The 27462-nt window shown below is 52.9% G+C and overlaps 2 protein-coding genes across 4 annotated transcripts; one reads left to right on the top strand and one right to left on the bottom strand.

Annotated features, from left to right (window-relative positions):
* On the top strand, nt 1-13948 carry EXTL1 (exostosin like glycosyltransferase 1). Of its 3 annotated transcripts, XM_006196801.4 has the most exons (11): nt 1-1629; nt 6779-6869; nt 7179-7286; nt 8080-8199; nt 8729-8861; nt 9067-9173; nt 9769-9858; nt 10600-10686; nt 11073-11233; nt 12251-12422; nt 12583-13948. In XM_006196801.4, the coding sequence occupies exons 1-11, from the start codon at nt 845-847 to the stop codon at nt 12763-12765; spliced, it is 2037 nt and encodes a 678-aa protein (XP_006196863.3). In that variant the 5' UTR covers nt 1-844; the 3' UTR covers nt 12766-13948. The 3 variants fall into 3 exon arrangements, with proteins under 3 accessions (XP_006196863.3, XP_072831170.1, XP_015095490.2); XM_072975069.1 differs by lacking the exon at nt 7179-7286; XM_015240004.3 differs by lacking the exon at nt 10600-10686.
* A 2136-nt stretch (nt 13949-16084) lies between these two features.
* On the bottom strand, nt 16085-21851 carry SLC30A2 (solute carrier family 30 member 2). The gene is made up of 7 exons (XM_006196802.4): nt 21511-21851; nt 20773-20919; nt 19927-20080; nt 18991-19183; nt 18139-18244; nt 16899-17033; nt 16085-16433 (listed from the first exon to the last, which is right to left on the bottom strand). The coding sequence occupies exons 1-7, from the start codon at nt 21683-21685 to the stop codon at nt 16288-16290; spliced, it is 1056 nt and encodes a 351-aa protein (XP_006196864.2). The 5' UTR covers nt 21686-21851; the 3' UTR covers nt 16085-16287.
* Between the last annotated feature and the right edge of the window lie 5611 nt (nt 21852-27462).

Here is a 27462-nt window from a genome sequence, read left to right as displayed (position 1 = left end):
GGGGACAGAAGACACCGGCAGGGCTTGGGGGCCATGGGGCAGGGGTTTGGCACGGGGTCCCTGGCCTCTGCACCCTGATAGCTCCAAGCCAGAGGGTGCAGGACCAGCTCCTAGGGGTTGGGGGAGGAGAGGCTGAGCTGCCCAAGCTGGAGACAGCGTGGGAGAGGACCAGGACCCAGAGCCCTCCCAGCCCCCCAGGCAGGGGCCACCGGCTGCACTCAAGCCTTGACCTCAGCTGACCCTGGGAGCCCACATGGGGTATAGGGTCTAATTTTAGCTCCAGCCAGAAGATCCACAGCCCAGGAGTGCCTGCCAGTGGGCACAGGGTGGCCAAGGCTGCTCAGGGGCTGCTCAGGCAGGGGGAGAACTGGGGAGACCAGCCCTGCTTCCATACAGCCCTGCACCCTGGCCAAGTTGCCTCCTATGGGAGCCCTGACGGGTCCCCCATGGCCTGGCAGACGGCCCTCCTCTCTGTTGAGGCCAAGGTCAGGGGACGTAGCCAGGAGGCCAGAAGGACACTGCTTTGCAGTCTGGACAGGGGTTGCATCAGCCTGAGCAGTGCCCAGGGGCAGGGGACCCCGCTGGGAGGGCAAAGGCTGGCTTGGTTGTCCAAAAGCCAAGGAAGCAGAGTCCTGACCACAGGAAGGCAGGGCCACAGAGCTGGGACCTACGTGGCCTCCCGATGCCTGGCCTGTGACTTGCTATTTCATCTTACACAGGCAGCCTGCCTTTGATGGGCCTCAGTCTTCCTATCTATACAATGAAGGCACTGACCTAGAAGGTGGATCCCAGCCCCAGAGGCCCACCCTCACGCCCCTGCTCCTCCTGCTTCGTGGCCCTGGCTATGGGTGGCCACATGCAGTCATGGAGAAGAAAGTCCCTCTGGCTGGCACTGTCGGCCTCCTGGCTCCTCATCCTGCTGGGAGTCTTTCCCCTTCTCCGCCTGGCAGTGCCTGCCAGACCCCGGGCAAGGGCTCCCCAAGGCTGGCCCCGCTGGCTGGACGCAGAGCTCCTGCAGAGTTTCTCCCAGCCTGGGGAGCTCCTGGAAGATGGCCCTCAACCTCCTCAAGCACCCCGTGGTGACAGCTGCAACTGGGGAGCTTGCTTTGATGCCTCGAAGTGCAGAGATGGCGGCCTCAAGGTATTTGTGTACCCGGCAGCTGGACCCATCTCTGAGACTCGCCGCAGGATCCTGGCTTCCATTGAAGGCTCCCACTACCACACGGTCAGCCCTGCCGAGGCCTGCCTCCTCCTCCTCCTCAGCTCGGACACCCCGGCTGGACAGTGCGAGCCAGTGCCCGCACAATGGGATGGGGGCAGGAACCATCTGGTCCTCAATCTCCACCCAGCCCCTTGCCCCCAGACTGTCCAGCTGGGGCAGGCAATGGTGGCCAAGGCCAGCCCAACAGTGGACACCTTCCGGGCCGGCTTTGACGTGGCCCTCCCGCTTCTCCCTGAAGCCCACCCATTGCGAGGTGGGGCACCTGGCCAGCTGCAGCAGCACAGCCCCCGCCCCGGGGTGGCTCTGCTAGCCCTGGCAGGGGAGAGGGGCCGGTGGTACACAGCAGGCACCAACTCCTCTGCCTGCCCCTGGGATGGGCACTGTGAGCAGGACCATGGACCCAAGCAGTAAGTGGACCTTCCCCCTTGGGGGCTGGATGGGAAGGGTATGAGATGGGAGGAAGCCCAGAGCCCAGGGTAGAGGGCAGGACTGAGGTGGGCAAACCAGCTAGTCCTGGAAAACTGAGGCCTCAGCTGCAGCAGGAGGGAATCAGATTAGACAGCAGAGAACACTGCCACCAAGATGGTGATTTGCTTTAAGGGCTGTCCAAGGCAGGTTTTGGAATTCTTCCTTGGGGATCTGTAAAAACATAAAACATGACTCACTCCTACTTAGTCTTCTTCTTATATTACAATCCCTCCTTCCCTAATATTTTATTTAACATACAATTCTATAGTGCTTACTATTTGCTAAGTGCTTTTATAAATGATTGTAATAAAATAACACTAATTACTATCTTTTAAGAGTTTGTGTACCAGACACTAAAGCCTGAGGCCACCCAGCCAGAAAAAGCACCGCCAGTATTTTAATCCAGAATTGCCTGTCTCCAAAGCCTTCAGCATTAGAATTCTGGGCATTAGGCAAGAGATTCTAATCAACCCTGTCAAATGCCTCAGAGCCATGGTCACACACAGAAGCTGCTCCTATGTCTAATTTGGGGGATTAACAGCCTTGGGTTATATAGCAAATATGAATTAAGTCAGACCTACAGAAGAACTTCCCACCAGTGAGAGTGGCTGAATACACATAATTGTCCCCTATGGGGACATGCACAGCTCATTCAGGAACTTTTCTCTACCTAGGCTAGTTGGGGTGACACACCTCAAGTGGTAAAGCAGTTAACCCCTAAGCACCCTAACCCCTCTGCACCCCCAGGAGGCCAGAAGTATCCAAAGGCTGGTTGGACAGACAAGAATGAAAGTCCTTTTGAGGTTACTCAGGGTCCCTGTGGCAGAGGGTTCCCCCTCCATCTCCTGGATGGGGTTGGAACTTATTGCTCTAGAATCCGTCCCTTGTCCCCTGTCTCAGGTATCTCCCTGTTCTTTGCTAGAACAACAGGGCTTATTCTGAGCTCCACTTCCCTCCCAGGAATTCTCCATGGGGCCAAGTTCCATTTTTGCCTCTGCTTGGGGCTCCTGGGACTTCTCTCAGCCACAGTGCTCTCGAGGGAATGGAATCCCTCTACCTCCAGAAGGCATATGGCCTCCAGGGAGTCCCACAGCCAGGGGTAAGAGCAGAATTGCCCCTTCAGTCCCCGTGGCCCTTCTGTGGGGACCCATCCCTAGCAGGCAGTCTTAGCAGTCACCTGAAAATCCAGGGATCCCCCAGGCACCTCAGTATCAGAACTTGGACATAGCCCACCTTTGGTGACAAGGTTCTCTGTTCACCTTGCCCGGCCTCACTTCTGATTAGGCACCTAGCCCCCCATTCTTGGTTAGAGGAAGTTCTTCTTTTGGCTGACTTTAGTTACTGCCAAATGCAGTCAGTTGTTGGTGAATCTGGAAGCTATTTCAGCCTGAACTTCTTTGAGAAACTGAAACTTATGGGGTGCACACAGTCAGTAGGCACTCACTAAATGTTGACTGATTGATCTCAAATTGGCCAGAAGTGGTCAAGGTCTTCTTTCTTTCTTTCTTTCTTTCTTCCTTCCTTCCTTCCTTCCTTCCTTCCTTCCTTCCTTCCTTCCTTCCTTCCTTTTTTTCTTCCTTCCTTCCTTCCTTCCTTCCTTCCTTCCTTCCTTCCTTCCTTCCTTCCTTTCTTTCTTCCTTTCTTTTTAGTTTTTTTGGAGGGCAGGGGTTGGGGAGAGATTATTAGGTCTATTTATTTAATTATTTTTTTAAATAGAAGTACTGGGGATTGAACCTAGGACCTCATGCATGCTGAGCATGTGCTCTACCACTGAGCTACACCCTCCCCTAAAAGGCTTTCTAACAAGCATGGGCCACCCTCTGAGTGGCATTTTGATAAGTTTATTTCCAAGATGTGATATCTGGCAGCCTCTATCCTCCAAGCTTCAAGAAGTTCTGTCTTTGGCCTCAGCGCACCTGCAGGTGACAGGACTTGTAATTGCTGGAGTAGCTGGAGCCTCAGTTTCCCTAAGGCGCCAGGCAGCTGCTGAGCCAGCCAGTCAAGAATAGGGACAGAGAGGGAGGCCCACAGCCACAGGCCAGCCCCCGGAAAGTGGCCTGAATAAACAAGTGCCGGCCAGAGAAAGAGGCGATTCACAGTCCCAGCCACTGTCCCACATTCACTCCGTGAGGGGGAGGGGAGAAAGTGAGCAACTGGGGAGATCTGGGCCAAGTGCTGTGCCCACTGCTTTATAGAAGTCACAGCTAATCCTCTCAAGCAGCCTTCAAGGGAGGTGTTATTATCCCCATTTCAGAGAACAAGAAACTGAGGCTCTGAGAGGTAGGAGGGGCCAGCCAAGGGCCTTTGGTGACAAGCTGCTTGATTCACCACAGCCTCCCTCACTGTTCTGATCAGGCGCTTGGAAACAGCAGAGCTAGGATTAAACCCCACAATTCTGGCTCCAAAGCCCATATTTTTCCACCTTCGTTGAACAGCCTCCTGTTGCTTTGGAATAAGCCTCCACCCATTTAAACTTTATTTATTTATTTTTTATGAATAGGGAATTCATTCACATGGTACAAAATTCCAAAGGCACAAAAGGGTATACAGTAAAACCTCCCTCCCACCCCGTCTCTGGCCACCCAGTTTTCCTTCCTGGAGCCACAAACTGTTTCTAGTTTCTCTTGTGTCTTTTCTGAGGTACTCTGTGTGTATATAAACATGTGTATATGCTCTCCCCCATTTTTTGGTCTTTTTACGTAAATTCAGTGCATGCTTTAAGGTCCCCTGGCCTGACTCCACTGGACACAGGAGGCCTAGTGCCTAAAGCCCTTGAGACTTTAGGGACCCATAAAAACGTTTTCATTTCTTGAAAATCAGAAGAAGAAAAATGAACTTTTCAGCAGAAAAAAATGCTTTAATATATACTATTAGTATGTTCATTTTTATACCAATCCAGTTATCAAATGTAATTTTTATAGTACTTTCATGGCAGAGAGGCCACAAAGGCCAAAGTGCCTGGAGCACATGGAAGTCATAATGTGACCCTACCTTGGGCCATGGGTGGAGTCACACTGACAACAGCCTTGGGCTTTGAGGCACCAAGTTTGCAGCAAGCACTTTATAGGGTCACAGATCATTGGCAGTTACCACAACATCCCCTTGCAACACACATAAGGACACACAGGTGCTCATCCAGCATCTGATGTGGAGCTCACCACCCCCCAAGGCCACCCACTGGCTATTAGAATTTATGCTGAAACTGACATAACCAAATGACTTCAGACATTTGGTCCATCGATCCCAGGTCTCTCCTCTGTTGCACACTAGCCACTGATTGATTTAGCACCCACTGAGTGCCCATCCTCTGCCAGGCACTCTGCCAGGCCCCTGGGATACTGAGATGAAGGAGGCACGGCCCCAGCCCTCAACGATTTCGTTCTTGTAGGAGAGACAGACAAGTCACTGGTTATGACACACACTGTTTAGCAGGGAATCTGGGCAAGCTGCCTGCCTGGCTCCTGTACTTTAGAGCTGTGTGACCATCTATAAAATGGGATACTAACAGCACACACCTCCCATCTCATAGGGTTGCTGTGAGAATGAAGTGAGTCAATGCATGTAAAGCACTTAGAACTGTGCCTGGAACAAAGTATGTGCTCAGTGAGGGTTAGCTTAGTTCATTATGACTACAGCGTACATAGGGGCTGTGGAAGCAGAGAGGAAGGAGCCATCTCTGGAGAGCCCAAGGAGGGCTTCCCCGAGAAGATGATGTTTGAGCTTTAGCTGTTAAGACAGAGTAGGAGGAGGAATTTCTTGGGCTGCAAGGCAGGGTGGGGTGCTCCAGGCTGAGGGAGCAAGAGGTGCAAAGACAGAAGGAACAATGGAGGTTAATGAGGAATGACGTGTACAGTTTGTTCAGCAGGCTCTCTGCCTCTAGGTTCTCTGAAGCCTTCAACTTGGAAGTTTTCAGTCCCTTAGGACTTTATCGGGGGAGAGCTGTAGTTGGCTGGTGCTGTATCTTTTAATGAGGTAGAGGGTATCCTGCTTAACTTGTGGCTTCTTCCAGGGGAAGTTTGGTGGACACCTGAGCATCAGACAAAGAAGACAGGGTCCACTGGGAGACCCCTGGGCAGCAGCTCTGGGGTGGTTCAAATAAGCCCGGTGGTTCAAGTGTCAGGAGTTAACACAATGGTTCCAGTTCCAGCACTGCCCAGCCCTTTCTGAGACCCTGAGCTGGGCTCTGAGACTCAGTCTCCCCATCTGGTCAATGAGGGTTGGCCCAGAGGTTGACTGAGTACCCCTAGGGCTGCTTCTTAAAGGTTCAGACTCAGGAGAAGATGGGCTCTAGCCGAGGAGGGTCCTGGGACCCTCTAGGCCCTATTCATCAGTCCCACTGAGAGCAGGCTTATGAGCCTGGAGTCATGGACACACACACACACACACACACCATAGCTAGATCGTGGGCACTGCTTCCCTGGCCGGGCAGTCCCACGGAGGTGGCTCTGAGGAGACTGTGACTCCTGCTCCTCCCCCACAGGCACACGCAGCCTGAGTGTGGCCCTGGGGTTGGTGGGGGTTGGGGGGAGGTGGGCAGAACAGAGGACGCCTGTCCTCTGGGCGAGGGGGCCTCTGGAGAGCAGTTTCCTGTGTGGTTCCAGGCTGGGGGCCCAGCCCACCTCCTGACAGGGGAGGCTTTCACAGGCCTGGGCTCTCAGGATGGGGGAGGGCAAGGCATGGAGGCCACTCAGGTGAGGGCTGCCCCGAGTCCGTGTGTGGCAGAGCGGTGGGGGGGCAAATGCAGGCTTGCCCAAGTCAGACCAGCCTTGGAAACATCAGTTCCCGCCACCTCCCATTTTGCAAATGAGAGAACCAAGGTCCAGAGATGAGAAGGGAGGTGTCTGAGACCACCAAGGGCAGTGGCAGAGCTAGAACTCAGGGCTCCTGCCTGCCACCCCAACCATGGGCGAGGGGCAGGTGTTTGTGTGAGTGTCAGTGTGTGTGCGTGTGTGCATGAGTGTTAACATGAGAACATGACAGTGGGCTTGCACATTGTGAATTTGGGAGTGCTGGTGTAGGGGGCCAGGGGTCATCAAGGCAGCTGTCTCTGGCCTTGTATTTGTGGGACCCTCTCGTGTGTCTCCTTAGGACCCCCCCTGGGGCATTACTACCCAATGCCACCTTCTGCCTCATCCCTGGCCGCAGTCCTGATGCCTGGCACTTCCTCCAAGCCCTACAGGTACCATCCCAACTTGGGCGTCCGCCATCCCTGTCCTGCCACACTCCTGAGTTGGCAGAGTAGTCTGGGCCCAGGCCAATGAGAAGGAGTGGTAACTCCTTTGCTTTGGGACTCAGGTGTGCCTACAGCCATATTCACTGCACCCTCTGCAGAACAACCCACTCCCAGCGAGCCCCCGCCAAAAATATCAACCACTTTTCTCTCCTCTTTACCCCTTGCCCCCAGTACAGTAGTTGCTGACTTGGAACAGGGAGGAGGGGGTGAGTGTGCAGCGGGACTGGGCTCCCCAGTGACCCCTCTACTCCCCAGGCTGGCTGCATCCCTGTGCTTCTCAGCCCTCACTGGGAGCTGCCCTTCTCCGAGGTCATCGATTGGACCAAGGCAGCCATTGTAGCTGACGAGAGGCTCCCACTTCAGGTAGCTCAGGGCCCGGCCCACGGGGTGGGGACTGAACTCAGGACATGGGAGGACCCTGGGATCCTGGCCCCCACGCTGGTGTCGGTCCTCATTCTTATCCCCCATTGATGTATATTGATGATTTTGTCCCCAGCCCCAAGCCTCTTGGGTTCTGAGAGCAAGTCCTGAGTCTTTCTTCAGCCTCAGTTTCCCCATCTGTGCAAAGGAGTAAATTAGACCAGATGATCTCCATGGGCCCAGCCCCAACTTGTCCAGTTTAAGGGAAGGCCACAAAAAGTCCAAAATCTGAGTACCTCCATGGGGTGGGAAAGCAAAATGCACAGTGACTTATCCACCTGATGAAGCTAATTTTGCCCAGCTCTGAAAAACATATGTGTGAGCTGTGAATCCCCGAGAAGTGAGAATGGTGTAGGGAGTTAATAGCAATAGCTTCACTGAGCCTTTACATGCTAAGCACTGAATATGTATCATCTACTTTAATCCTCACAACCACCCTAGGAGGGGAGTACTATTATTGTCTCCACCTTACTGATGACGAAACAGACTCAGAGAGGTTAAGTAGCTTGTCCTCAGTCACACAGTAACTAAGTGGCATTTTAACCCAGCTCTCTGTGACCCTTAAACTCTTGATTGCTAAGTTACCTGGGACTTGGTCAAGGATGGCACTGCCAACCCACCTGGAGAATCGTGGGCAAGGAGTTTCTGGTTCCTAAGCTAGACTGTCCCCAACCCAGGGTGAGTCAGGACCTGACAGGGCCCTTGTGCCTTCTCCTTTTCTCCCTCTGTGCCCCAGGTCCTGACTGCCCTCCAGGAGATGCCCCTCACACGGGTCCTTGCCCTGCGTCAGCAGACCCAGTTTCTATGGGATGCCTACTTCTCCTCAGTGGAGAAGGTCATCCACACCACTCTGGAGGTGAGGGGTGACGGGGACTCACCTGATGGGGGCTCTGATGCTTGGCTCTGCCTCATCCCTGTCCCCTTTCCACGCCCCTCTCTCTGGACACCTCTGCCCTGGGATTTGGGCTTCCTCCTTGAAGATGCTTCTGGGATGAATATGAGACTTGGCCTGGAGCGCTTAGATGAGTTCCTTCTCCAGTCTTGGTGTCAGTTTCCCCATCGGTAGAGGGATATCTGTAGCAAATAGATTTCAAAGCATGTGCCAGCTGTAGTTGATGGGTCCTGGTTGCCTGGGGGAGTGTTGGGAGGGATTCTGGGTCAAGAGGAAATGTCAGGACCTGTTAGTGATGTCTGCCATGAGTGACAACACCATTACTGAGGGACCTCTACTCTGGACTCCCTGCACCTGAACCCTTCTGTCCCCAGCAATCTGGTGCTGCAGTTGCTGCCCCGGCCCAGACTTCTGAAGTGGGAGGTGTGTGGCTCCGACCCCGCCCATGGCCACACTGGCCACTCCTTCTGCACAGCTGTCTCTCATTTCACAGATAATTCAGGACCGGATCTTTGGAGCATCTGCTCGCCCCTCACTACTGTGGAACAGCCCTCCAGGGGCACTCCTGGCCCTGCCCACTTTTTCCACAAGCCCCGTGGACTTCCCCTTCTATCACCTGCAACAGGGTATGCCCTAGGGATGGGGGGATGGGACAGCTGGAAGTCCCCTCATCAACTCTCTCCACATCTGCCCCAGCCTCAACCATAGAGCCTCGCCAAGCCCCTCCTCAAATACCCAACATCTCTCCTGGGTCCCCAAGTCCCCAACTCAGGTCACTCTCCAGAGGATTCTGTCCCCTCCCACTCTAATAGCCTGTGTCTTATTTCCCAGGCTCCCGCCCTGTGGGCAGGTTCAGTGCTCTGATTTGGGTGGAGGCTCCAGGCCAGCTCCCTCTGAAGCTCATCCAGGTGGTGGCAGGCTCCCAGCACTGTGCCCAGGTCTGCCCCCTTGCCAGCTGAGGTGCGGGAATCCAGGGTGGGGGCAAGGGACAGGGCAGAGCCCTTGAAGACATCTAGATGCCAAGGATAACTACACATTTTGGGGGGAGGCATGGGAAGGATTTTCAAGTACCATTGCTGTCTTTTTCTTTAAATTCCAAGTTCCTTGTCCCATCCCCATTCCCTGTCCCTCATGGAAACTGATGAAACCACCCCCAAAACAGGTGCCTCTTGGGGAGGTTGAAGTAAACATACATGTGTTCATTTATTTATTCACCCAGCATCTGCTGAGCCCCCTGGGCTCAATGCTGAGGATGCAGAGAAAAAGTAGGAAAGGATTCTGCCCCAGATTCAGATTCAGTTAGCACTTCCTGGCACACACACTGTCAACTGTCACTTCCAGAGAAGCCAGACAGACTCCTGAGAGTACTTGCAAAGGAGGCAAGCAGTTAGCTCAGCCAGAGCGCAGATGGAGCAACTTCCAAGCTCACATATACAGATGCCCTACCAAACTTCTTCCACCCTGAGAAAGATTACTCCTGGGACCCCTTGCCTTCCTGCCCCAGTCTTCAGAAACACCTCTCTTTCCTTCTAGATCTTGGTTCTCTGGAGCTGTGAGAAGCCACCCCCACCCAGGTGGCCTGAGACAGCCGTGCCCCTGACAGTCATTGGTGGGCATAGGAAGGTGAGGGATGGGGAGGTGCATGGAAGGGTGGGCTCAGACCCAGAATGCTGGGATCTGGGGAAAAGGGCACACACGGATGTGTGATTAACTTGGACCTGAGCCAAAACTGGACTTCAAGTTGGGCCTGTGGATTTCAGCTGCAGGCCTAATAGAAATGATTCTCTTCCATCCCTGGTCCTTGCGAATTGTGCTTCCAGGGAACTGGGGTTTTATGTCATGAGGGAAGGCAAAGGGAGCACATTGCTGTCTCAGGTAAGGGATGGAAGAGAAACCTGAGATCTTGAGGAAATGCAGACAGGTGGTAGCACATCAGCCGGGGGAGGGGGGAGGTGAGGGAGTGCCTTCCGAGAACCTGGGTTGGTGCAACACACCTGCTTGCTGTGTAGTTCTGGGAAAAGACCCTTCATCTCTCTGGATCTGTTTCTTTTGAACAAAGGATGTCTGACAACCCTTTCCAAGGTTGAAGTGAGCATTAAATGTGACAATAGTGGAATCCTGAAATGTCAAAACTGAAAGGGCCCTAGACTCCAGTGGCCTCATTTGACCAAAGGTGGAAACTGAAGTCCAGCGAGATAAAATGAGTTCCTCAAGTTCGAGTTCCAGGCAGACTTGCTGTTTTCTCTGTTCTTCCTTTTACACTATGCCTGCAGGGGCTCCTGCTTAGCAGATACTCAGATATCACCGTGGGAGCCCGGGGAGGGTTCCCACGGTTGAGTTGCCCTCCCCTCCCTCCCGCTGCAGGCCAGTGACCGCTTCTTCCCGTACAGTGCCGTCAGCACCGATGCCATCCTCAGCCTAGATGCCCACAGCAGTCTTTCCACAAGTGAGGTGAGGGCTCCCAAGAGGAGCCCCATGGGGGTGGGGACAGAGCCAGAGGGCCCTGGCAGCCCCTCAGATTCCGGGAGCTGGGATGACCCAAGGTCAAGAGGTCTAGCCTCCTGCTTTTGAAATCATGCCCAGTGAGCCAATCAGCCTCCTCCTTAGAAATCTAATAGAAATTTCCACAGACTCTTTGGAAACCATTGGTTTCAGCTCCCAGCTGAAAACACATAGTTTCTATCTCCCAGCTGGGAAAGTTCCTCAGGAAACTTTCATGTTCCCATACCCTCTGTCCTGAGCCCCCCTCAGCCAGGCTGGCCTTGCCTCCCTGTCTCTGGATGATCCTGGCTGGTCAGGAAGTCCTTCCTCATAACCTCACTCAAATATCTCCCCAGGTGGACTTCGCTTTTGTGGTGTGGCAGAGCTTCCCGGAGCGGATGGTCGGCTTTCTGACGTGGAGCCACTTCTGGGATGAGACCCGGGGTGGCTGGGGCTACACTGCAGAGAAGGCCAATGAATTCTCCATGGTTCTCACCTCAGCTGTCTTCTACCATAGGTACAGATGGTAGCCCCAGCACTGGGCTCTAAGGGCCAGAGACTCCCTCTTTAAACAAGGAGCAGGGTGGCGTAGGAGTGAACACAGTAGTCAGCCTAGAGCCCAGAGATCCAGGTCAAAGCCACTTCCCAGCACTGTGATGGGCAAGCCTCCTCACCTCTCTTGAGTTTCAGTTTCCTCATCTGTAAAGTGTATTCATCTCACAGGGCTGTTGTGATCATCAAATAAGAAAAGTATATGAAGTCCTTGGCATACAGATAGTCAACAAACGGTAGCTAGTGTTGTTTTCAGTAGAGCCATGCTGAGGATATGGGTTTGGGGGGTGGGGGGGACCATATCCAGAGAATGGTCTTGACACTTTATAAATGTGTGTGATGGGCTAGGGCTTGCTCCAGGCCTTCCAGAAGCTGCCTGCAATGCCCCAGGAGCTGAATTCTGAAGGGCCTTCTTGAGAGGGGTTCCTTAAATGAGTTTAAATCAAATTTGTATAACCTGGAACCTCTTGTGGACTCACCCAGGAACTCTGCAGGAACTCTTGGTAGAGTGAAGAATACCCCTCGGGTCTGTAGGGTGGGCACTGGCTGCTCTGTAGGAGGACCTGCGTGATTCAAGGCTCACTTGCCAGAGCATCAGTCTGGTTAATCCACAGCTTTCCTGAAGCTGGTCTTTGGGCTGCCATGTTGGATGGCCTTGGAACCAGATGACCCTCTCCTCATTCTCTGTTTGAGTTCAGACCTCAGAGCTGAGAGGAGGGGGCCCCAGGGAGCCATGAGACAGGGGCAGGGAGTTCACCATTGGCTGCAGACAAGCCAAAGAACACAGAATAGTGGAGAGCAGTGCCTACTTGGGGTGGGAGCTCTCTGAGGCAGCCAGGGCTCAGCAAAGGAGCAGGGCTTTCACAAGAGGCTTAGGGATTGGGGTCCAAAGGAGAATGACGTCAGGAGGGAGAAAAATGAGGCCTGGGGCAGGGGTGGTGAACTCTGCTACAGCCTCTCCCTCTCCTCTCTCCTAACCCAGGTATTACCACACCCTCTTCACCCACTCCCTGCCCAGGGCTCTGAGGAGCCTGGCAGATGAGACACCCACCTGTGCGGATGTCCTGATGAACTTCCTAGTAGCAGCAGTCACCAAGGTGCCCCCTATCAAGGTGCCCTACGGGTCGCGGCATCAGGAGGCCAGACCTCCACTGGTGAGGACCTAGGGGGACTGGTCGGTACTGGGACAGCCCTGGTTGGGGAAAAGATTCCGTCACTGTCTAAGCCAAATCCTTTTTGCTGCATAGGGCGGGGGTGCGGTGGCGTTCTGAAGGACAGAGAAGCCCTTCAGCGCATTTCTCCTCCCATTCTTAGGCACCTGGGAGTCCGGGGCTCAGGCAGGAGCCGCAGCCGGCAGCCCAGGATTGCATCAACCAGATGGCGGCAGCGTTCGGCCACATGCCTCTGGTATCCTCTCACCTCCGTCTGGACCCAGTGCTCTACAAGGACCCGGTGTCCGTGCTGCGTAAGAAGTATCGCAGCCTGGAGAAGCCCTAGGAAGGACCAGCTGAGACCCAACTTGGCTCCCCGGGGGGGCTGCACTGCCTAGAGGGGAGGGGAGGCTCAGCCCCGTAACTTGGATATCTGGAGACCCAGTCGAGGCTGCCAGTCAGCCAGCACGGCAGATCCCGATTGGCCAACCATAGCTCTAGCGCCCCTAGGGCCGAGGACTTGCCCCACCCTCCAGTCCAGCAGCAGGTCCCAGGTGAGCGTCCCCGGCTCTGCGGCTCTGCCTCTGCCTTCGCAGACCCCTTGCCTGGAATGCCTTTCTCGGCTTCTCTGCCGAGCTGACCTCTACTTGTCTTTCAGATCCCCGCCTTCTCCACGAACTTGCCTGGCCCCCACCCCCGCCCCAGATGCTCTAAGCCTTTCACAGCCGGGTATGTCCCGCAATCCCGACGCTATTCGTGCTGCTTTGCAAGGTACACACGCCATCAGGCCCCAAGACTGGCCGGAAGGTCGGGGCCGCGTCCTCTTCTCTCTAGCCTAGCAGGTGCGCCACAAATACTTGACGAACAGATAGATGGAAGAGACACCGACTACGTGCCGGGCTCTGTGCCGACAGGGGGCGAGGGCGTGAACAAGGTGTTCCGAGTGAGACAAAACTCCCCGAAGGCAGCTTCCTGCAGACACCTGGATTGCCAGGCGCAATCCTCGCGCCCCAGCAATGGAACAAAGAAGTGCCGGGGAGCCAGTTTCGGGGCTTCCCCTTTCGGACCGGGCGGAACAGAGTTGGGAGGCGAGAAGGCGGGATGGGAACGCTGGTGGCCCTGCCTAGCCCGGGACCCTCGATTGAGGCACTGCCGTCGTCCTGCATTACCAGCCTGGGGCACTAGAGGCCAGCACCGCGCTGCGCTTTCTCCGGTCGAATAGGGAATGGAGTTTTGAACGCCCATCGGGTCGGAGAGCAGACCAGGTGAGGGACCTGGAAGTTGGCGTGCAGCCCGAAGCCTGAAAACTTGGGCGTGAAGAGAAAGGAATCAGAAAATGACTTCACCCCTTCGGCCCCCAAACTTAGGACTATAGAGACATTTCTAGGTGGGCTAGGTGGGAGCAGGGGCGGTCCGAGCTCCCTGGTGGTGAGAGTGAGTGGGGGAAGGGATGCTAGGTTCTCCTGGGTTCATCCACCTGGAACTGGAATTATCACTTCCGAAATAAAGCTTGTGTCCTTGCCCTCTCACGCTCAGGCTATAAATACCTCTACAGCAGCTGCACGGGGGAGGGGGACTCAGGTCTCGCCTGGGAGCTGCGACGACTCGAGGGATAGGGATGGTGGGTCCAACCCAGGTCCAGGGCATCGGGTGTTTTTGTGCTTTGATGGTCTTGCAGCTTTGGAAATTCCCGTGACTACTGACTAGCTTGCTGGCCAGAACATGCTGCCCCCAAGGCCTCCTACCTCCATCCTCCAGCTTGACCTCTGGCCCCTGAGACTCAGGTCATCCCTGGAGCCAGTCACAGCTGAGGGTACAGAGAAGGCTCCCTTTTGGTAGCCCACCAGATTCTTGAGGTGGAGGGGGGTACTGGGAGTTAAAAGGGAGGGGAGACAGTCTGGCGCTGAGTCAAGGATAGTGGTGAGGAAGCACGCAGCTGCAGCCCAGGCAGCCTTCCCAGGGTGGGGAGGACTCCAAGTGCTAGGCCCAGCCAGGGGAAAGAGGCACCTTTCCCCTCCCCGCTCACAGCTGCAGCACCCAGAACACTGAACTGCCTTGGCATGGCCTTGCCTGTGGGCTGCCAGGCCCAAGGGCTCATACTGTACCAACACGCAGGCCAGAGCAGGTCCCCAGTCCCTGCTGTGGGGGAGACCTAGGGGAATGAGGCAGAAATCCCAGAGCTGCCTCTTACTGGCTATGTGACTGTGGGTAAGTGACTCAATCTCTCTGAGCCTCAGTTTTCTCATCTGTAAAAATGGAGGACAGCAATGACTGTCTCTTGAGAGGGCTGTAAGCCCTTGGCATACAGCAAAGCCCAGAATCCAGGCTCCGAGGGGCTGCCATGGCTTGATGGAGAGAAAAATTTGATTTGAGATAGGGGTGGAGTGGAGATCAGCCATCAGCAGTTTCCCACACACACTTCCAAGCCAACACAAACAACTTCCCACAGATTTCAAGGGGCTGAAGAACCCACAGACCTCAATTACAGACAACCCTAAATGACAGTGCTGGAGAGGCACAAAGAGGTCATTCATAGATGGGAAGAGAGGCTCAGAAGGGAAGGTGAGTGACAAAGCCCTCCTCCTCCACCTATGAGTCAGAACAGGGTCAAGACAAACCCAATGCTGCCCCTGGGGAGGCTAGGAAGCCCACCTGGCTCCTCAGCAAAGCAGCCTCAGACCATCTTTCCAGAATGATGATAAAAGTAACCAGTCTTCCAAGACCATCAGGTGCTCAGCGGACTTTGGCTTTGGTCCTCACAACAACCCTGTGAGGTAGGTGTCAACATTCTCATTCCGTAGACGCAAGAGGCTCTGACCTCCCTGAGGGCAGAGACAGACCACTTCATTAGGGCCACCTGATGACTGGGCATTGCTGCCTCCTCTGTGAGACTGGGGACAGGCCCCCCCCCCTTCATCTTGTAAACACCAGCCACCCCCTAATTCAGGAATCTTCACACACACCCCAGGAAGCTGGGGTCTCTGGTTCAGGTTGTACCCTCTGTGTTCTCTACCCCCAAGTTCTGAGCAGGCCAGGCTGTACCAGCAACAGAGTGTCCTCGACCCCTCAGACACTATCAGGGCAAGAGAGGTGGCCAGGGCTGTGGGGCTGTTAGGGCAGGACCCAAGCTGAAACCTCTCCACCTCCAGCCCTCCCACTGGGGCACCTTTGTGTTAGCTCAGCTCCCTGGGCTGGAGGAATAAGGAAAGAGGAAACCAGCCAAGTTCTGACCTAGTCAGAAGCCCCCTCCCTCCAGGAAAAGGAAACATTTGGCACACAGCTGAAGTGACTAAGGCACAGGCCAGCCCAGGCAGACCCACATGAGTGTGCAGGGTCCTCACAACTCCTCGACACCTAAGGCCTCCTAAAACCATATTGTTAGAGGCAGAGGGAGGGGGCTCTGTTCCAAAACTTCTTTACAGATTCAAAAGGCAAAGGCCAGACAGACTGAAAATGAGAAATGAGGCAAGTAGGTGAGGAGACATTGAAGTCAGTATCCCGTCTGTCACCCCTCACTACGCCTCATTGCCTTTCCAGAGGCTGGTGGTAGGACAGCATTAATTGAGGATTAGGCCCAAACCCAGGCCTGCCAGGAGCCGACCTGTTTGCTGGAAGAGCAGGATGATGCTAGCTTTACACCTGCGGAGTTCCCATCCTGGGGCTGCTGTAGTCAGGTGGCAGAGGCAGGGAAACCGTCCAGTCCTGGAGTGGGACAAGGCTTCTCCACACTGAACATGGAGCAGCCATCAGGAGAGGCACCTGGTTTATAACACAGCGGTGGGAGGCAGAGTCCTGGCTGGGTCCGGAGAACACTCAGTCCAGCCATCTGCAGGCCTGTCCATGCCCCAGTTGGTGCGTGGCCAGGCCATCAGCCCGAGGGGCCCTGGCATGACTGGCAGTCCTTCATGTCCTCAGAGTAGTCCTCGATCTGGATGGTCATAGTGTGGAAGTGGAACTTCCCCTGCAGGAGGGCACTGGCTGCCTTCAGCACAGCCTGGGAGTCTGTGTTCTGAGCTGGAGGCCAAGAGCACCAGAGAACCGATTACTCACTCTTGGGCCCTTATGAATGATTAGGAGCCCAAGTCTCATATCCTGCCCCTGGCAGAACAAGATAGGGGACTCTGAACATCAAGAAACCCCCCAAGAGGGGGATACCAGGCAACTCTCTGATTCCCATACCTGGCATGATCCCAAAATAACAGGAAAAGCACTGGCTTAAGGCTAGGAATCTTTCTTCTGCCACTTATTAGCTGTAAAAGCCTGGGCAAATGACTTTACCATCCCCCCAACCTCAGTTTCTTCATCTATTAATGGGATTATGATGATCAAATGAAATAATGTATGGCAAGTACTCAGCAGGGCGTCAGGTCTAACACATGGGCGCTGCAAGCGTCTGAGGTCATCTGGACCCCTCTGGGATGGCCCCAGGCCTCTGGCTGCCTCTCTCTCTTATCCACCCTGAGTGTCCCCACCACTCACCGATGGCGATGTGGACAGACAGGACAGGCTGGGCCACGGTCAGCGCCCAGATATGCAGGCTGTGCAAACCTTCCACCCCATCCACCGACAGCAGCAGATCCCGCACAGCAATGAAGTCCATGCCCTTGGGGGTCCCTGAGGACAGCAGGGATGAGGGCTGAAGGAAACCACACCCTCCCATCCACGCTGGTGCCTACTCCTCAAATGTCTTCTCCTCACTAGGACTCCTTGGCCAGCAGATAGGATGTTGTCCCCACCTCCCGAATGATCTCCATCATATCACCCTGTTGATTTTCCTCTTCACAGTTAACACCGTCTGAAATGATCTTATTTGTTAGTTTCTTGCTGTCTCTCCCTCTAAAATGGAAACTCTGTGAGAGCAGGACAGTTGTTTAGTTTACCACCCTATCTCAGTGCCTAGAACAGTGCCTGGCCCATAGCAGATGCTCGATTAAATTTTTTTGATTGTAAAGAAGGGAACCTGGGGATCCCTGCACCCATGTAGGACATCACTATCTCACTTTTACTTGTGTCAGTCAGATTCTTGGAGAAACAGTTCTGACCTATAGCCAAATACTCCTCCTGACCCTAAACCAGGAACCAAACTGACCCTAACCAAATAGAGGCCTATGACCCAAGACCCTAGAGCACAAGAAAGCCTGATGAATAAGTGTGGTAACTCAGGGCAGGCCACTCGCCACCACTGAGCACCCCTCAAAGCCCAGGTATGTCCTCTGAGGCGGAAGCCTCAGAAAGGAAGAACATGGAGTGAATTCAGTAGTCTTGGCCCAACACCCACTATCTTTTTCTGACCCTCAGTCTCCCTCCTCACCCCTGCCCACTGGGCAATAAGAAGCATAGTCCTTACCTGCCCCAAGGGACAGCAAATGGAGACTAAGGAAACATGAAGAAGGGCCGGAGTGCCAGTTGCTGCAGACACCACCCAGAAGCCCCCTGAGTAGGTAGAGAGGACACATCCCAGCAGGGAGGGGCACCCTTGGGTTTAGGGTGAAGGAAAGGATGATCCAGAGGACATTTCCAGAAACAACCACACCTGAGGGCCCAGCTCAATGCCCGGATCAGCCCAGGGTCCCAGAAGATTCTGCAGCCTATGCCAGGCCCCAGACCATGGCCCCCCACCAATGTACTGGGACGCCCTTCCCCAACACACACACACACACAGACCTGAACTTAGAGCTAGACAGCCAAGAGCAAAATGGGAACCCCAAGCCCAGGTTACCTTCCATCAGCACCAGGATCACATCTCTCAGGATGGTTACGGTTGTTCCCAGGACGAGGATGGAGAAGAGGAAGGTGCAGATGGGGTCTATATACTTGTACTCTGGCTACAGGAAAATGGGAAGGCAGAGCTGGGGCTCACCACCCAACACCTCCACCTCTTTTCTCCCCTCCCACCCAGTATCAGTTGGGGAGAGGTGCTCTCTCGACAGGGTGGGCATGAGCCTCACCCTGGCCTTGCCTCCTAGTTCCCTACCTTTTATTCTGTGTCCAGAAGGACAGGCAGGACAGACCATAGTTCAGGACAAGGCACAATACCTTCCCACCCATCCTGGCCCAAGGGGCTGAGACATGGACAGAGCTAAATGGAATCTTAGATTCCATCTGGTCCAACATGCCCATTTTATAGATGACGAAAACAGAGATTCAGTTAGAGGAAGGGACTCACTCTACAACACGCAGCTAGCAAGGGGTGGACCAGGCTTCATACCCAACACCTGGCTCTTTCTACTACACCACACTGCCTCTATGTGATGGGCAATGCACAGGCTTCGGCAGCATAGCCCTGGGTTTGAATCTGGCTCCACAATTTACTGGCTGTGTGACACTGTGCAAGTCACTGAGCCTTTCTGAGCTATAGAAAACACTACCACTTCCCATTCAGGGCTGTTGTCAAGATAAGAAGTACTGACACTTGGTGGGTATGAATAAATGTTCCTTCCCTCTCCCCACCCTTGTGCCCACAGTTGGGAGGAAGCTAGAATCTGGAAAGGGTCCAGTGCAGAGAGGAGCCCTCACAAGATCTACACTTCCTTCTCCACCCAGCCCACCTCCCTCTGTCTCCAGCTCTGACCTTGAAGTATAAAATATAGGCTGCCACCAGAACACCCAAGCTCTGCAGAAAGTCTCCAATCACGTGGATAAAGGCAGCTCGGACACTGGGGTTCTCCTGCTGCTGGCTGCTGTCGTGGCTGTGCCCATGGCCATGACTGTGCCCATGGCCATGACTGTGTCCATGGCCGGATTGGTGAAGAATCAACCCCATTCTACGGAAGTGGAGACAAGGCCATGGAGCTCATCGAGGTAGCAAGTAGAAGCCACCCATTAGGACAGGCCTCCCTGTGGGGTAAAAATTCCCCCCCCCCACCCCCAGACTGCATGATCCCTTTGGCCATGTGAGGAGCCCGACCCATATGGCCTCGGCCCAGAGCGCCACAGGAGAAAGGGCTCAGCTCCAGCCAATGCCAGGCTGACTCTGGGCACAAAGATGCCCCAGTGCCAAATCTTAGAGCAGGAGGGCACCATGGAGATCACCTACCCACTATGTCACAGACGGTGAAGCTGAGGCCTAGAGAGGGAAGTGGCTTGTCCAAGGCCACTGAGCAAGGGAGAGAGAATCCAAAGGAGACACACCCTGCCTCTCTCTGAGACCAATTTCAGGCACATCACCTTGAAAAAGGACTTGGCTTCTGCCCCTAGGGAACCTGCTCCTGCAAGAACTAGACTCAGCCCTCCCACTTCAGGTATGAAGCCTCTTTGGTTATTCACCGACATGCATGGGGTGGGGAGTTAATGCTGCCCCAGATTTACAGCCCCCGTTGGCCTTGCCCTAGGCCTAAGGCAGGATCCAGGTGTTCCAGGTGCCAGAGCTCAGACCACTAGGGAAGTTCTGTTCCTGCATCCTGTACTGGACTGCAGCTCAGCCTCCTTCTACGAAGAGCAGGCAGGTAGGTATGTGTATGAGAGGTGGGAGGAGGGAGGATCCACAGAGAACCAAGGTTACACTCACATGATGTTTACAACCACAGCACAGCCCGATGTGATCAGCATGGTTCCCTCCTCGATCTCATAGTCCCCAGAGATAAGCCGTTCCACCGCCAGGTACACCAATACCCCAGTCACAACCCAGATGGACAGCACAGAGACCAGGGCGCCCAGGATTTCTGAGGAAGAACCCGACCCCCAATACCAATCTTAGCAGGGGGCCCTAAGGCTGAGGAGCCCTCCCCCTCCACACAAAGTCCAGGCCTGGGTCGGACTGGGCTCTGCTGGAGGTATGGCTGGTGTGATTGCACTGGGCCCCACCACTCATACATCTCATACATCTGAGAATGTCTAAGCTAGAAGAAACTCAAGAAATCATCTGGGTCAACCCTTTTATGTTGAAACTGACTCACTAAAAAATATGTATCTACTGCTCAGCTGGCAAACTGAGGAACAGAGGCTGGGCCATCTCCCGCCAAGCACAAAATGACAATGCAGCCTAGAGATGAACTTCTGTATCTTTCAGAAGGCTCTCTGACCTTTCCTGCCCATTCCCTCCCCTCCAGAGCTGATGCATGCAGTTACAAGCAGAGTTAATGCAACAGTCATTTATTCTTGAAGTCTAGCCATTTCTTAGGAAGGTTGACTCTCCTTCTCTGCAAGGTGGGAATTCCCAGAGGACAGGGGACCAGGGCTCTCCCATCAGACTGGGAGCTCCCAAAGAACAGAAGCCAAAGTTGACATCCTCTTTCCCCACCCAAGGCACCCTCCTGGCCTTACTCAGGGATCCACCCATTGCACCCACTTAAAAACCTATGTCTTGATCCACCCCCTCTCCCTACTCCATCTTCATCCCAATCAGGGCCCTCACCAGCTCGCTGCCAGCCGAAGTTCATGGTCTTGGTGGCTGGCCGGGAGGACATCCATAGAGAGAAGAGGCTGATGAGCATGCTGGCCAAGTCAGTGAGCAGGTGGGCTGCATCTGTCATGATTGCCAAGCTGTGTGCTAGGTAACCACCTGCAGAGGCAGGGCCAGGAGAATGGAAGGTTCTTATGAGCCCCCCAAGAAGCCAACTTCCCAGAGTGTTTGTGCAGCAGGGAAACCATGAGCTCTGGAGAAAGACAATGGACTCCAGAACTCTCCACCACTAGCTGTGTAACTACTGGCAAACGACTTACTTTCTCTGAGCCTCAACTTCTCCTATCTGTGAAACGGGATTAGCAAAATCTACTTAGAAGGTGAATGTGAAAATCAAGTTCAGATTGGGTCTGGAAAGCATAGTAGGTACTCAGGAAATGCTCTTTCCTTCTAGGCATTCAGGTCTTCCCTGACCTACTAGTTGTGTGTGATCTGGGGCAAGTTACTTCGCCTTACGGTGCCTCAGTTTCAACATCTGTAAAATAAGGAGAATAACAGCACCCATATTACAGCACAGGTTGTTGTGAGGATTGTGTGAGACAGTGTGCATAGAAAGGGTTTAGCATGGTGAGAGTTCAATAAATGGAGCTATTAGTATTAATACTCCTGTGAACATCCAGGAGAAAAGCCTTTTGGATCATCCACACTATCCATATGCCAATTTCATTGAATTAGCACAAAAGTCCTTACCAATTACTTCCCCAATCATGAACAGTAGGCAGAAGGCAGAGGCCACACAGAGCTGGCGCCAGGCTTGCTTCTTCTTGGGGTCACAATGACTGCTAGGACCCTTCTGGGCATGACAGTAATGGATGCTCTTGGTAGCCAGCTCAATGGGCTGCAAATCCATGCCAGGTGAGGACATAGGGACCCAGCCAGGCCCATCCTGCCACAGAGATCTGTAAGACCTGTCCAGAGAGGAAAGGTGATGGGAGATTCAGCTCTGAGATGGGAGCAAGGAGGGCTAAGTGCAGCCCTACCTCTCTGTGTGTCCTTGGGGTTCCCATGTGCCCATTTGGAAGAAGAGCTAAGGACACTTCAAGCCCAAAAGAGCCTGAGGAGTGACCAGAAGCCCCAGTCTGCAGGGGGTGCTGGGAATGACCAGTTCAGGAGTCTTGGCCCTGTGTTCTCCCTCCTCCCCGATCCCTCCCAGGGCCTTGAGAAGGCAAAGACCTTGGGAACTGGCCAAGAGGCGGGCCGGTCCAGCCGAGCGCGGAGAAGGAACAGAGCTTAGGCTCAGGAAGAAGAGCAGATTCCCGTTCTCAAGCACTTGGGGACACAGGGCCTCCCAGAGTAGGGTTGCTCAGGGGCAAAGTGCTGGCCCGGGGGCGGGGCTCCACTCCCCACTAACCAGTAAGGGTCAGAATCTGTGCTCAGACGCGAGGGACAGATGATCCCCCTACTCAAGCTCGGCTTCCCCTCTTCTTCACCTCACCCACCCCTCCTATGTGGTCCCAGTTCAAGCCACCGCCAAAACCACCCATTGCCAAAAAAGCAAACGGGGAGGTGCGTCTGATGCCACTCAAATTCCTGACCCTCCCCAAGCTCTCGCCTTACCGGGCTCCAGGCCTGGAGTCCAATAGATGCTGCTTCTCCATGGCCTCCATGCGGCCCTGCGCGCCTCGCCGCGTGCACCCTGGAAGTTGCGCGCCGGACGCTACGCAGCACGCACTCACCTGCCGAGAGGGCCCTGCGCGCCACGCCCGCCGCCCCGCCGCGTGCGCCCCTCGCCTGCGGGCTTTACAGCTAATCCGCAGCCTGGGCCTTGCCGGGGCCGCCAAGGGGTTGTTCCAGTGCCGCTGCCGCTGCCGTCCCCACTACTCCCGCCGCTACGCCCCGCGCCGGTCGGCTTTATCCAGTCGCCGCTACCCCGTGTGAAGCGGCGCGTCGTGTGCAAAAGCCCGCAAGGTAGGGGGAGGGCGTAGCTGGCTGCAAAGGGCCCCGGCGCTGCCCGCCAGCACCCCGTCCCCTGCGCCCCTGGGGAGCCCACCTGGCCTGCAACGGAAAACCTAACCGCCTCTGCCCAGCGCTGCTGCTCCGTGTTTCTGAGTTAGGTCTGGGCTGCGCCCACCTTCCCCCGCGCGGGGCTGGCGGCATCCCACAGAGTTCTTAGACCTTGATTTGTAGAAATCTACTTTGGGTCCCCTGAGAGCAGGAATGTGGTTCCTAGATTCTGAATGAGGGCTCCTGCGGCTGGGGTTGTGTGTTCCCCTCAGGAAACCCCTGGTCTATTTCCAGTCTTAGGGTGCAGAGGTCCCCTGTGTTCTTCTGCTCAGGCTGGAAGGCTCCTGAGGGGCGGGGTATGCCTGCCCTCAAGCTGGGGCAGTCGCCTTCCTTAGGGCTGTTTGGGACTGACTGACCCATTCTCGCCACTGAAGCAGCGCCAGTTCCTCCCCTCTTGTGCTTTCTGATTAGAATTTGGGGTGGCCGGTTTTATCTCCAGCCCTACGTAAAGCAGTGGCCCGCTTCAGCTACAGTCGCCATCTGGGCAGAGCTGACACCATCTCCCCCTCGACCTCCTTTGTCCGCTGCCCGCAGCAGTTCACAAGAACCCCAATAAGGTGCCGTGAATGGTGTTCCGCTGGGAGAAGCCGGCAAGTCCTTGCTGGCTTGGTGCAGCACCCACTTGAAGCTTAATCCGCCCTCGTCGGTTGGGGGCCGGTGGGCAGGGGCCTGTGGCCCCAATACTAGCCTCTGATAGGTCCCCTCTATATAGAAAAAACTTTGGACTGGGGACCTCCCTGGTCAGTCATTCTGTCAGCAAGGGAGCTGGGGACCGTGGCATGGGTATGGCCCTTCACAGAGACAAGAGCCTAGGGTGCAAGTCTCTTGCCCACACAAGGAGGGGCTCCTTCAATCTCTTTCTGGTAGGAATCTTCTTGTTAGGAGACAAAGTGTAGCAAGTGAGGGTGGCAGCAGCATTCCTGCCTAGATGGGGTCCCCACTGAGTGCCTTTCCACCTTCTCTGGACTCTGAGCGTGGACAAGCTTTACTGCAGGCTTCCTGGCTTTCCTGTAGGCTTCCTGGCTTTCCTGTATAGTCTAAGAACCAACAGGCTCAGCATTACCTGGAAAGGGTGTTAAAATGCTGGTTCCAAGTTCCTGGATCAGACCAACTAAATCAGAATCTCTGTGTATAAAGCCTGGGAATCTGCATATTTATAAATTCCTAGGGGATTTTCTGCTCAGTAAGGTTTGAGGACCTGTGCATAAGCTCTTGAGATGTGTCTTCCCCACTAGACAATAAGCTTTTTGAGAGCTGGGATGTATTTTGTACTACTATATTGTAGTTTAACTCTGAGCACCTACTGGGCACTTAGTTAAATACCTGTGAATTGTATTGAAATAAAGAAGTAAGGGGGCAGAGAGTGGGAAGGGATAGACTAGGATTTCAAAATGGTAGAATAGATAAACAAGATTATACTATATGGCACAGGGAAATATATACAAGATCTTATGGTAGCTCACAGAGAAAAAAATGTGACAATGAATATATATATGTTCATGTATAACTGAAAAATTGTGCTCTACACTGGAATTTGACACAACATTGTAAAATGATTATAAATCAATTTTAAAAAGGTTAAAAAAAGAAATAAAGAAGTAGACAAATATAGGACTGATCACTTAATCAGATGAGAGTGAGATAGGTACAGTTTACAAGTTTCTTGCTGGGCTGTCTCATTTGGGTTGTAGTTTCAAACTGCTCTATACTCAGATAACTTATTTGAGGGCAAAATGTTTATGCTTTTAAGAAGTGTGTTTTTTATGCCCCTCTTGTTCGTTTTAATGCAAAGCACATTGCAGATTCTCAATATATGCAGATTTACAAATTGGATCCAGATACATATGTTCATTTTATTGAACAATTTTATACCAGATTTCCTTTAAACTAATACTTTCCCAGGTTGCATTTTAATTAATTTAAAAGAGTTTGACTTAGTCAAGTTAGTCAAGACTTCCATATACCGAAAAACTGGCAGCTACACTTGTATTCTCTACCTGGCTCCTTCAGTGATCGTCAGGAGGTCCTATGCGAATGACCTAGCAATTCTTGGACCTTAACATCACCTGAGGAATTTTATTCTAAAAATGTAGACTTCCCTATAAAGAAAAAAATGTTACCTACTATTCCAGTTCTACAAGGATCAAGCCTTTAGCTATTGCGGTCGCCCACCGACAGTGTACCCTGAGGGGAATTCAGGGTGGAGAAAAACGGGAAGTATTCTGTTCTTTGGCCCTTAATATACTGTGTATACTGACCCCTAGGTAGTTAGGATACACGTGTAATGCAATTTTTCAGTGATCCCAGATTCTTGCATCTTCCCATGCATAGAAAAGCACTCAAATCATTAACTCGAGATGTTTGTTCTTTGGGATTAGCAGACTACATGTTTTTCCCAGCAAAAAAAGTTTATATATATCCTGGATCCTCCCTCACCTCTTTGGAGCAGTTTCTCAGAGCCATCTAAGAGGCTGTCTTCCCAGCTATAGCCTTCAGTAAGGCTATAGTCCCTGAATAAAATTTAACTCACAACTTTCACGTTGTGCGTTTTATTTCTGTCAACACCTACGTTCCACAATAAAGTCTGATTCTGTAGGTCTGGGGAGGGGGTCTAGGAATCCATGCTTTTTAAACTTCTGTGTTTAATGGTATTATGAAATTTTTGTTCATTTTTTATGGTATGATGGTTATGATTTTGAAAAGAACCACCATCTAAAGTATGGAAGGATAAAAGGACATGCTATCTGAGATTTGCTTTAAAATAATCCCAGCGGGAGGGAAGGGGTAATGATAGAGAAGAAACAAGTGTGTCAGTGACTGTTGAAACTGAGTGATGAGTCTGCAGGGTATGTTATACTATTCCCTCTACTTTTACATATGTTTAAAATTTTCCAGAATTGAAGGTTTGAGGAAAAATAAACCTCTGGTGATTCTAATGCAGCAGCCTATAGGACTATACTTAAGATTCATGGAATAATTCCTTTGAAGCTGGTTTCCTTACAGCACGATCTTAAAGGAAACTTGTTGATCAAGAACCCTTCATACCACCCTTAAGTGTTTTGTCCTCAAATTCCTTCAGTCTTCTATAGGAGGATACTTTAGAACTATAAAGGAAAAAACGAATGTGCGATCATCAAAAAAGGCAGGATAGTGACCACGTCCAAGCAGAAGAGGGGCATGCAAAGGACTTCTAGGGGCTGATAATGTTCTTTTTCTTGACATGCTCAGTAGCAACACAGGATTCACTATACATTTATTAAACTCTACAACTAGTTTTGTACACTTGTGTGTTTGTAATATGTTACACAATTTTTAAATTTTTTGATGCTTCAAAACTTATGAAAGGACTAGAAATGAAAGCAAAATCACATTCCCTGAAATTCAAAGTTAAATACTGAGTTAGCCATGGAAAAACTCCCAGAAGTGAAAATGGGCAGAGGTGTTAGGATTTAAGGCACTTTCGTAAAGTGAGTTCCACACAACTCTAATCCTGGAGGGTGTCACATGAATGAGTAAGCTGGGAAATGCTAAATTAAATATTCAGTCCACCCCCAAAATATTAAGAACCTTAAAAATCAGGCAGTACTCCAAACACCATGAACTTGGTGGAACGGTGATCTGTCTAAAGTTAAAACAGTTTCCTTTATGGCAGGACTGCTCAGAGCTCTTGAGTTGCTGCTGTGTTCTGAATGTCGAAAAGGTGGGACAGACTCTGCACTGTTCCTCAAATCTGAGGGGTCTCAGACCCAATTACCACGCTGCCCCAATGCGCTCAGCTGCACCTCTCTCCCAGCCCCTTGGCCCTTTGTTCTTGGAGAGACTGGATGCTACTCCAGCCGTGGTCATCACCTCTTCTCCTGGCACTGGGTGGCTGTCTGGCCTTCCCTGGAGTAAATCTGGGCTCCAATAGAGCCCCCATTGTGACCACTGCAGCAGCTCCAGCACCCCTGCCATGGTGTAAGCCCTGATAGGTTTTTTTTTTTCCCCTCTTTTGTAATATAAGTGCCAGACTTAAGCTTTGATTATCATCCATTTCAAAAGAGGCACCCACTTCAAGAAGGCCACCTCTAATAAACACCTTGCCAGCCACACTGCTAGATGAAGAGCCAGGCCGCCTCCGCTGCAGCTCCTTTGTTTTAGAGATGTCAGTTGATTTTACTAACTGATCATTTGAGCCGCCTGCTTTTTTTCTCTTTCAAACTTTAAATTCCCGCTCTAATGTTTTAAATTCACCAATAAAGAGTGAGCTTTCCAAACTCCAGGTCCCTACCCTTCACCATAATAAAAGCAGAAACTCAGACCTTTGCTCTCTCTCCCTCCCTACCTGCGACCTCACTGCATGGCCCTGGAGATGCCGTGTAATTTCCAGAGCTTGTAAGTAATTAACCTTTTTTTTTTTTCAAAGTTTCCTGATGGTTATTGCCGAAGGATGTCTGGAAATCATAATAAGAACGACAAGGGCTGGTCTAATCATACCATTGGTTATTGATAAGCTGAGGCCAGCACAAAACACCCAACCCCACTGGACCGCAGAGGCTCAGCTCCTCCCACAACCTGCAGAGTCACTGACAGGTGCCTTCTTGCCTCCCCCGCAGCTGCCCAAGGGCTAAGAGATACAACCTGGAAGAGTGAGGGCCT

Source organism: Vicugna pacos, chromosome 13 (assembly GCF_048564905.1).
Source record: "Vicugna pacos chromosome 13, VicPac4, whole genome shotgun sequence".
In the NCBI taxonomy this organism is placed as follows: Eukaryota; Metazoa; Chordata; class Mammalia; order Artiodactyla; family Camelidae; genus Vicugna; species Vicugna pacos.
The sequence above is the reverse complement of the archived record's forward strand: the minus strand, read 5'-3'. Positions and strand labels throughout refer to the sequence as shown.